Source organism: Gadus morhua, chromosome 10 (genome assembly GCF_902167405.1).
Source record: "Gadus morhua chromosome 10, gadMor3.0, whole genome shotgun sequence".
NCBI classification, from domain to species: Eukaryota; Metazoa; Chordata; class Actinopteri; order Gadiformes; family Gadidae; genus Gadus; species Gadus morhua.
In genome coordinates, this window is record NC_044057.1 from 8,525,002 (window position 1) to 8,535,277 (window position 10,276).

Below are 10,276 nucleotides of genomic sequence, written 5' to 3' on the forward strand. Positions count from 1 at the left end.
CACTAGGATCTTTATTCATGTTGTTCAGTGGATCAACCTGTGCCTGGAATGTGTGTTCTGGAGTCTTTCTGCCACTGAGCATCCATCAGTTACCATGGTAATAACGCCACCTCGTGGAAGATACATTTTTTTGTGTCAACAGAACTGCACGGTGACAAGGGTTTAATAGTAGCTCGGTTAATGGTGAAAAAAGTAGATGAAAAAATAATCCATCTGTAATCAGATCAACCAAAACAAACAAAAAACCTCTTCACAATGCATAATAATTTGTGCCTCATTTAAATAGGATTTCGTTTATTGACCATATTCAGAATTACAATTAAGTGGGGGTCATCTCAATTTTGAATGCAATTAAGTCACAAACTAATTATGTTAGCTTTTTTCATAATTCAAACTTTTCCTTAGAAGTCATTCTTTCTCTTCTCCTGTGTTGCAGTGAGATCAACAGAAAATGCACCTGGTCAGTCCGACTTGGAGACAGTGAACAGTCACCGGGACAGTCAGACTGGGAGACAATGAACAGGCAGCGGGACAGTCTGACTGGGAGACAGTGAACAGTCACCGGGACAGTCCGACTGGGAGACAGTGAACAGTCACTTAAAAGTCTGACTGGGAGCCGGTGAACAGTCATCTGACAGTCAGACTGGGAGAGAGTGAACAGTGTATAAAGAGTATAAATAAAGACGAGATGGATTATGATTGTGCTAAAGTTCTGTTCTGCTGGTTGTCTATCTTCCCCTCTGGGGGATATATGGGGACCCAAACAATGATATGGTAAATGTTTTACAGTTTACCTCAGTCGCTTTGGTAAAAAAAAAATGGAATCGTCATCAACATTTGCAAAACAGTAAGTGCATTTCTCAAAACAATTCGTACAAATAGCAAAACACCATGGATAACCTACAATAGACAGCCTCTTGCTAAAAATCCTTAGTTCATCTCTCAAAAGTAAATAGATGTGTCAATGACAGTCCAGTGCCTTCAGAATGACAAGTCCTTGTGGCATTGTGTACGGATAAGACTGTCAAATTGCTTAGTCATGTTGTCAATATAACAGTGTACTCTGGAGGGATGTTCTGAAGTAAACTATGGTCAAAGTTTTGAAGACAATTATTGTAAATTGTAACTTACACCTTAATGTATGTGGGAGATTGATTGCAAGAGACTGGACAAGATTCTCATTTACGCTTTGACTGTTTGTACTGTAATTTGTTGACAGACCATGTCATTGCTAGAAATGTGAACATAGGAAAATCTCCTTAGGGTAAACTGTACATACATTGCTGTAGGAATTACAGTGCAGTCTTCTTACACCTCCTGACGTTCCTGTCTGTTGGGAAACAAATTCTCATTCTCACGCAGCCTCACTCATCTTCCACTTCTCTCTGGCTGTTGACCCCGTCCAATTCCTTGTACTTCCATTGTCAGACAATGTAACATTGTGTTGTGCTCCAGCTATATATACACTTGCCAATTCAAGGTTCATGAGATGCCCCTTTGAGCTATTTCAGTAAACTGGTTGACCATTGGTTGATTTAGTAACACTTCACAAATGTCCCTTCTTTAGAGAAAGTCAAGATTCACCTGGTAGCAATTTACCAATTCAAGACAGATTTAGAAAAAAAGTCGAATGGAAATTTGGACATATGACAACTTGTTCAAACACTTTGCATGTAAAGACTTATGCAATGAACTAATGCCTAAATGTTGACTATTCAATAGAGACCAATTAATACATTTTGATCAACATGACATAAGCATTGATAATGTAGGAAAGAGCAGAGAATTGTACATAATCATTTGCATGGATGTACCAAAGCATTTTTAACTTATTCAAAGAAATGAGAAACTGCTTTTTTGATGTGCACAAGTGACACAATGATGTGAAGATTGATCATGTATTTTTTTTTTTATTCTGATCTGAGTAATGTACCAAAGCGACTGAGAAAAACTTTAATAATTACCAGTTGTCAATTTGTCCTTTGTAACCTAAAATGTGGGTTATTCAGGAATTATTATTTAACTGCAATAAACATTGATGAAAGATTGCTTGCATGGCATAATGACAAAGAACTTGTTCCTAAACTTCATGACGTACCTGGCATTTAAATTGAGCTATACTCCAACACCAGCAGCACTCCAGGTTATACTTTACAAAAATGATATATATATTTCACGATTAACATAGATACATCATGTTTCAACACAAAAATTGTAAAACTGCAAATCAAAGGTGTTGTCTTATATATATTAGTATAAATTACGTTAAGTTGATACCTTTAGCAACTAGCTAAAATTTTGTTCTACCTTCCTATCTTCTTGCCATAATAAAGTCCAATTTTATTCAGTGCCTTACATAAGCGTTGGTAACTACTGCATTATATTTTAAACAACAGAGAAAGATCTTCCTGAAGGTAATGTTTGTCCTATAATCTGCTAGTGTTCTAAAACTGTAAAACAGACCAATAATATTGTCACAAGGCTACTTAGCTGCCATTCAGCTCGTTGTGGACCAAATTAACATGAGAGATCAGGTCCTAAGGGGCCGAAGGGTCGACTCAAACTGTGACGAGGGGCAGACTCCGAGGACGCCGTGCTCCTCCCGGTTTGTTCTAGATGGTGTCCGGTTTGTTCTAGATGGTTCTTCTGAACGTGGATCCCCTTGGGGGCGTAGACGAGTGCTATGCCGGTGCTCCTCAGTTGGAGGGTGGCTCCTCCCTCATCATAACCGGAGGAGGAGACGAGAGGAACTTCTGTAGGGCTGGGGTGAAGATGAGGATGGTTCCAAGTATGGACGCAATGAGGAAGGCCCACAGGAAGATCCTGTCCAACACCTGGGCCACGAACTTCCAGTCCTGCACCACCTGAAAGAAGAGAAAACAGGATCATCACAACACGATGGATCTGTCTGATTAACTAGGGCCAGTTATAAAGTGTGGCCTGTGAAGCCCCTTTAGACTGAAACTGTGACTGAGGGATAAACAAAAACAACCGACTTGACCATGTTGTTCAATATTGATTTGGAGATTTAACAGCTTAAGGTTTTAGTTCTATTGTGTTTGAGTTCTTTCTGTCTAGGTTTTGGTAGTTTTCCTGTCTTGAATTTATGGTTAGAATAAAAAATATTGGCAATAGTATAAGACAGTAGATACAGTAGACAAAATCACAAGTTACATTTACAAATGTCAATCTTAAATCAAACTCATGATTTCCTCTTTGGATATGATTTTAAATCAATCGGACCATGTAGATCCCTGTCACCACCTCCTGGATGAAGTGCTCCTTTACATCCTGGGTGAAGTGCTCCTTTACCTCCTGGATGAAGTGCTCCATTACATCCTGGATGAAGTGCTCCTTTACCTCCTGGATGAAGTGCCCCTTTACCTCCTGGATGAAGTGCTCCTTGCGGATGTGTCGGCTGATGTAGCGCACAGAATAGGTGGCCGTCTTCAGCATGTCATCCCAGGGCCCCTCCCCCTCCGCAGGGCCCCCCGGGTCCCCCCCCCCTCTCGGACTCCTCCCTCTCCGGCCTCCGGGGTGGGGCTTGAGCACGGGGCTCTCGGGGGCCAGCTCGGGGTACTGGTAGCGGTCGGTGTGGCCCCTCATGCACAACATCCGGGGCAGCTGCTGCAGGAAGAGGCGGCGCACCCAGGACGACATAGGGTGGTAGGAGGTCGAGGAGCGGTGGTGCACGTTGATCACGAACACCGTCACGATGATGGACAGCGTGACGAAGATCATGATGAAGAGCAGGTACTCCCCGATGAGCGGGATGACCTTGGAGGAGGAGGGGATGATCTCCTCGATGACAAGCAGGAAGACGGTGAGCGACACCAGCACGGAGGTGGACAGCGACAGCTTCTCACCCTCGTCCGACGGCAGGTAGAACACCAGCACGGTGAGGAAGGACAGGCCCAGGCAGGGGATGATGAGGAAGAGCGTGTAGAAGAGCGGCAGCCGCTTCAGGATGAAGGAGTAGGTGATGAAGGGGTAGCCATACACGCCGTCCCGCCGGCTGCCGCGGACCCCTGTGGCGTTCAGGATCTCCCACTCGCCGTTGTCGAAGAAGTCGCGGCGGTCGACCTGGGGCGCCACCAGCTCCAGGTCCACCATTTGGCCGTCGTACGTCCACGAGCCGAATTTCATGGAGCAGTTCTGCTGGTCGAAGGGGAAGAAGGTGACGTCCATGGTGCAGGCCGACTTGTAGCTGGCAGGTGGCGTCCAGGTGACCGCCCCCGTGTGGCGGACGATGACCTTGGTCATGAGGGAGCCCTCGAAGCGGCCGTCCGCACTGGAGGGGGGGGAGAAAGCTCATAGTATCATGTAGTAAAGCCTCCCAATCTAAATAAGAATTAGGATTATTGTCAAACACTTGCTTACATCAAATGATATATGTGAATGCATAAACTTGAATAGGAAGTTGAATCCCTAATCTTTATGCTTATCTAACTATCTGCGGTCTTTACTTCTTGTAGAGGACGATGTCTGGGAGCCAGATGCTCTCTGAGGGAACCCTGATTGAGGTGATCCCTCCGTACTCCGCTGGGTTCCAACGCAGCTTGTAGTCGATCCACTCCTGGTAGAGGTACACAATACCACTCATATTCCATACCTACTATACAGGGGATTTATGATTATTGGTATTTTTTTTCTTTCTATATGAGATATATATATATATATATATATATATATATATATATATATATATATATATATATATATATATATATATATATATTAATATGTTTTACTTAATTAAAGAAACACAATCATTCCGAATAATAATAATAAATAGAACCGCAAGCGGTGATTAACGGGGTCTGGGCAAAATTAAAAGTCAAGAACACACTAATGGAAGATATATAAATATGACATATAATTATGAAGGAAAGATGTTGATGAAGATGTTCCACTTAGTGCAATACTGTGCCTCTGCTTTCAAGTGAGCTGCAAAGCAATGGCCGAATGTCATGTACAGCATGATCATGATGCTATGATCAGGATTTTAACTCTCAACCTAAGGATCACCTGTACAAGGCATTATCCCATTGAGCCACTGATAAACCTTAAATGCAGCCTCATTCACATGCTCAAAAGTTCTATTGGTAAGCATATAACATCCAGAAAACTCCAAGCACATATTTCTCAAGTGAATTAAGGGCTTTCTTAAAAGCAAATACCTGAAAAATCTTTGACATTCTGGGGAAATTAAACATTGGTAGTCAAGAACACTAACGGAAGAAATATAAATATGACAGAATTAATTATGAAGGAAAAATGTTTAACAAAGAAGTTCCCCCTAATGCCAATCAGTCTTGGCAGTCAGATTCTTGGAAACTAATGAGCCGGAATGTTGATTGCCTGATGAGGTTCAGGTGATGTTCAATGTGGTGTTTCTCAAATGAGTGGCAATGACAGAATGACATGTTGTGCTTGTTCATAATGCTCTTATCAGGATTCAAACTCTCAACCTAAGGATCACCAGTACACGGCATTATCCCTTTGAGCCACTGACATGCCTGAACTACAAAAAACCTCATTCACATTGAAAAATGTCGATTGATAAGCACAAAACATCAAATAAACTCCAAGCATATATTTCACAAGAGAAGTAAGGGCTTTCTTAAAAGAGTACAGATCTGGGGTCTCATCTATAAAACTGTGCGTGGGATCGTTACTAAAAATGTGCGAAATTTCACGGAGGTTGAAGTGGAGACACTTGTGGGTGAGATGGAGGCCCGAAAGGTAGTTTTATTCGGCGGTCACGGGATTGGGATCGCCAACAACAAAAAGCAGAGTGAGTGGCAACATGTTGCTGCAGCAGTGAACTCTGTCAGTAGCACGGAGCGCACAGTCCCAGAATTAAAAAAGAAGTGGTCTGACAAAGAGTTACATATTTTTATGTAGCCTAGTGTTATGGTCCCTAAATACCCTCTCCCTCCGAATCCTGCCATTTGCATGGTCCGCCAGAAGTGTCATTTAGTGCAGCATTACCACGGCGCAGACCTCTGTATTTATAGGGTTACGGTAATAAGACTGACTGAGAACCCCTTGGATAATCAGTTTGTAATCACCCACGTAAAATGTTCTTGAACATAACCCCTTTTTAATGCCTGATTTGTCATGAAAAGCATCAAGAGTAACGGACAACGTTTGTGATGAGGAGTGTGGCTTGGTTTTCCACACTTGGGATTTAATTGACATTTGATTATGTGTTTACAGTGTCACATAAAAATATTATGTTATTGACACATGTTGGACAGATGCTTTATTCCATGCAGTCGCTCCGTCAGTGGACAGTATGGAGTGACGGGATTAAATATAGAGAATTTTTTTTTATTTCTATTCTAAGGAGATGTTTCTGGAGTAATAACTGAGAAATAACGCAGTAGACTTAAATCATTCTGATTAGGATTTAACGCATGATACGGGTTGAAATTAAATTTATGAAGGGCGATGATAAAACATAATCGTTCTTCTCACTCTACAATTCTCCAGTCTGACTTCAGTTCACCACCACACCATCTGTGTCGCCAATTCTCCTTTTCCTCCAAACCACGCGTACGCATGGATCAGAGTTTGCTTAGGGCTGCGCACATTTTCCCGTCAAGTTGGTTTTTTATAGATCACAACCTTGGCGTGGAAAGTCACGTACGCCAATTTCAGCCCCGTTTTGTGCGTACGCAACCGTTATAAATGAGACCCCTGAAAATTTGCACTGTTAATGGAATCCACCTAATGATAGCCGTATGGTATCGTATACAATAACAAAATTGTCATTTAGGCAAAATGGGTTTGAGACTGTGGATGTTTGGCTTTTCTATGAAATTGTGGGAAAAGTAAACATTTTTAGAGCAGAAGACCACGGTGAAAAAGATGCATCTGAATTTAGAGATTAATATGATGAAAGAACTTTGAGTCCAGGTCAATCTCGTAAGGAGAAATAAGGCAAGTTCATATTTTTTTTAAATAGCGCCACCTTTGGGTGCAGTACCACAATTTGGGTTTATTAGTAGTGGGGGGTATGGGTATCCACCTAATAATAATCGTATATTTTTTTATACAGTAACAAAATGGTCATATAAGAAAAATGGGCTAACTGCTCCAACTTTATTGGCCAATATTTCTCAAATGGAACTAAGTAAAACAAATTCTGTTCGAGGATTTTTGCGAGGCTTGGTCTAAAGATTTTATGTGGCGATTTTGGTGAATTTTTGATTATTTTTGTAGCCTGTGAATCTTTTTATCATGTTTAGCTTTAATATGAAATTGTGGGATAAGTATAAATTTTTAGGCCATAAGACTAGGATTTTATAAATGTGTCTGATTCTAGAGATTAATATTCTGAAATAATTTTGAGTCCAGGTCAATCTGGTGAGGAGAAATAAGTCTAATTCATGATTTTTTTTTAAATAGCGCCACCTTTGGGTGCAGTACCACAAAATCAAGAGTTTCAAGAGTTTTCGACTTATGGTATAGGCTGCAGTATGACTTTTATAGAATTTGAGGGGAGAAAAAAACCGTTACAGAAACAATAGGGGCCAAGCAGCTTCACTGCTGGGACCCCTAACTATAACAGGTACCATTTTGGATTCATTCCAACTTAAATAAATGGATATGAAAGCACCCATTCAAGCAACAGCAAAACTATTGGACGAGTTATTTATTGGTACTTGCATTGGCAATGATCAACCTAAGTTAGGTCAGTAAGATGAGCTCATACAAAGGCAAAGAGTCACCATGAAGAACCAGGAGATAACCCTCAGCCTCTTCTGGTTGGTCTGAGTGTTCACCCCTCACCACAGCAGGGCCAGAAGAGTCCTTACCTGCCACAGCCACACGTTTGTCGTCATCAGCTGGTTCTTCTCATCCTAAAGCACAAAAAGAAAAAAAGACAGAGAAGTGTTTAATTATCAGACAGAAGGACAGACGGATAAGAGGAGAGGGACAGACTGTCCTCCACTTAGTGGTAAAGTGTTCAGATCAGGCTGCCTCTGTCAGTGTGACTCAGAGGTCTTTGTGCTGTACCAGCAGTAGCCTCCCCCCCTCTCTCTCTCTCTCTCTCTCTCTCTCTCTCTCTCTCTCTCTCTCTCTCTCTCTCTCTCTCTCTCTCTCTCTCTCTCTCTCTCTCTCTCTCTCTCTCTCTCTCTCGTTCAAATATTGAGAATTGTAACTCCTCATTTAAGAAAAATACATATTTGCAAAAGATTTACAGTGGATTAAATTCCTGAAATATATATTATGTAAAGTCTTCAAGAATGTTTCTTTAATATGTCATCTTACCGTTGCCATGGTCTCTGGAATATCAATGCAGAGTGGTGGATAAAGCATTAAAGGGCTCCTATTATACCACCAGGTGTGATTAACCAGTACAAACCGAAAATTGGGAGTACCCACATACATGCTACATGCTAGATATCGGTCTACCAGCCTACCCAGTGGACTGTAGCAAATGTTCCTTATCTACAGAACACAAATCTAGGGGGATACGCCCACTTGTAAGGTCACTAAGGCACAAGGAAAAGGCAGACTTTCAAACAGATTGTAATGGATAGTCACACTCGCACCTGATGGTATAAAAGGGGCCCTTTAAGGCCCAGATCTATTCAGCACCCTGGACAGCGCCGCACTGTGAGTGAAGGGCTTTGCTAACACTGCAGCTAAACAGCTAGCCTAATGGAACCGACTGATTACTATATTGCAATTACCTGTTAACTATTGAACACCTTTATTTCTAACGTTGAGACTATTTAACTGTCTGCAGAGCTACACCTAGTGACTTTTTCACAGTTTAGCTTGAATTTGATCTTCTCTTTATGGATTCTGTGTTCCTCTATCTGCTATATGAATGAGTTGTGTGTAGTTGTTTTTTTGGAGATTTGTTTGAGCGTCTTAATTGTTGATGATATGGATAATGTATATGCTGGAATGCTCATGTGCGTGTTGAATAACTAATTTACTATATCAGGAAAAATATATACATACATATATACATATACTGTACATACACACACAAATACACGTGTGTGTGTGTGTGTGTGTGTGTGTGTGTGTGTGTGTGTGTGTGTGTGTGTGTGTGTGTGTGTGTGTGTGTGTGTGTGTCTGTCCTCACCACGTCGACCAGCTGGGAGATCTTGAGTCCGAAGCGCACCCTGACAGTGTCGTTGGCGCGCTGGATGGGCCTCACCCACCGCTGGTACCCTAGGAACAGCCTCCTCATGAGGGCGTCCTCCACCGCCGCCAGAGATACTGCCGCCCCTGGAGCTACAGCAGGGAGGCACAACACCAGGCCTTATAGAAGACCTCTGACCCTAACCCTAACCCTAGGGCATGAAGGGGGAAACATCAGGCATTATATAGGACCTCTAACCCTAACCCTAGGGCAGGAAGGGGGTAACATCAGGCATTATAGAGGACCTCTGACCCTAACCCTAGGGCAGGATGGGGGAAACATCAGGCATTATAGAGGACCACTGACCCTAACACTGTCTACCCACTGCAACGTCCCACAACGGATGATGGAAGGCGTGGCTGACGGATGGGGGATTAGTCTTTGCAGAGGCATACGTCTGCCAAGCCCGAGCATACGCGATCTGATTGGCTGACAGATCCGTCGCTGCCTGAGAAGTTGAATATTTTTCAACATTCTTGACGGAGCCGACGGATCCAACGGCACGAATGGATCCACAATGCATTGCGGCTTGGCCCCATTCAAAGTAAATGGGATCCGTCAACGGACGGATGCAGTGGGCAAGAGGTGTAACCCTATGGCAGGAAAGGGTAAACATCAGGCATTATGGAGGACCTCTGACCCTAACCCTAACCCTTACCCTAAACCTAACCCTAGGGTAGGAGGGGGGAAACATCAAGCATTATGGAGGACCACTAAAAGAGGAGCCCCCAATACTGAAAAAGGTAATAAAAACAGTAACACACTCAAAACCTTCATTGGTGTTTGACAAAGTCTTTCAAAGGTCTACTCAGCAAGAGCATTATCGCCCTAAACAACAATGTTATTGAGAAAAACTGTAGGCGATTTGAAATTATCAATGTCTAAGATATTTGTGTATTATCTAAATATTCTTCTTAATTCTAATGTTTGGTGGTTTCTGTTTTGGCTTAATATAGGTTACATTATTTGTGCCAGCCCTATGGATTTGTGTCATTGTGATGCTGAGTCGAGAGATTCTGAGGGTGGCGGTGACCGATATCTGATCCCGTCCGCCTTGCGCCACATCCCGCTGAGCAGAGAGGACACAGCGACAGCCACGTGCAC

The 10,276-nt window shown here is 42.5% G+C and overlaps 1 protein-coding gene across 1 annotated transcript; it reads right to left on the reverse strand.

Moving 5' to 3' along the window:
- Nucleotides 1-2,314: 2,314 nt before the first annotated feature.
- On the reverse strand, nucleotides 2,315-9,235 carry LOC115552382 (neuronal acetylcholine receptor subunit non-alpha-2-like). Its single transcript, XM_030368442.1, has 5 exons — nucleotides 9,113-9,235; nucleotides 7,827-7,871; nucleotides 4,467-4,576; nucleotides 3,385-4,291; nucleotides 2,315-2,864 (listed from the first exon to the last, which is right to left on the reverse strand). Exons 1-5 carry the CDS (start codon nucleotides 9,218-9,220, stop codon nucleotides 2,697-2,699), a joined length of 1,338 nt encoding a protein of 445 aa, XP_030224302.1. The 5' UTR covers nucleotides 9,221-9,235; the 3' UTR covers nucleotides 2,315-2,696.
- Nucleotides 9,236-10,276: the final 1,041 nt, after the last annotated feature.

Coding starts and splice junctions, on each gene's coding strand:
- LOC115552382 (XM_030368442.1), bottom strand. CDS start 9,220: ATGAGGAGGCTGTTCCTAGGGTACCAGCGGTGGGTGAGGCCCATCCAG. Junction 7,872..9,112: donor TCTCCCAGCTGGTCGACGTG/GTGAGGACAGAC, acceptor TTTGTGCTTTAG/GATGAGAAGAACCAGCTGAT. Junction 4,292..4,466: donor GACATCGTCCTCTACAAGAA/GTAAAGACCGCA, acceptor CCCCCCCTCCAG/TGCGGACGGCCGCTTCGAGG.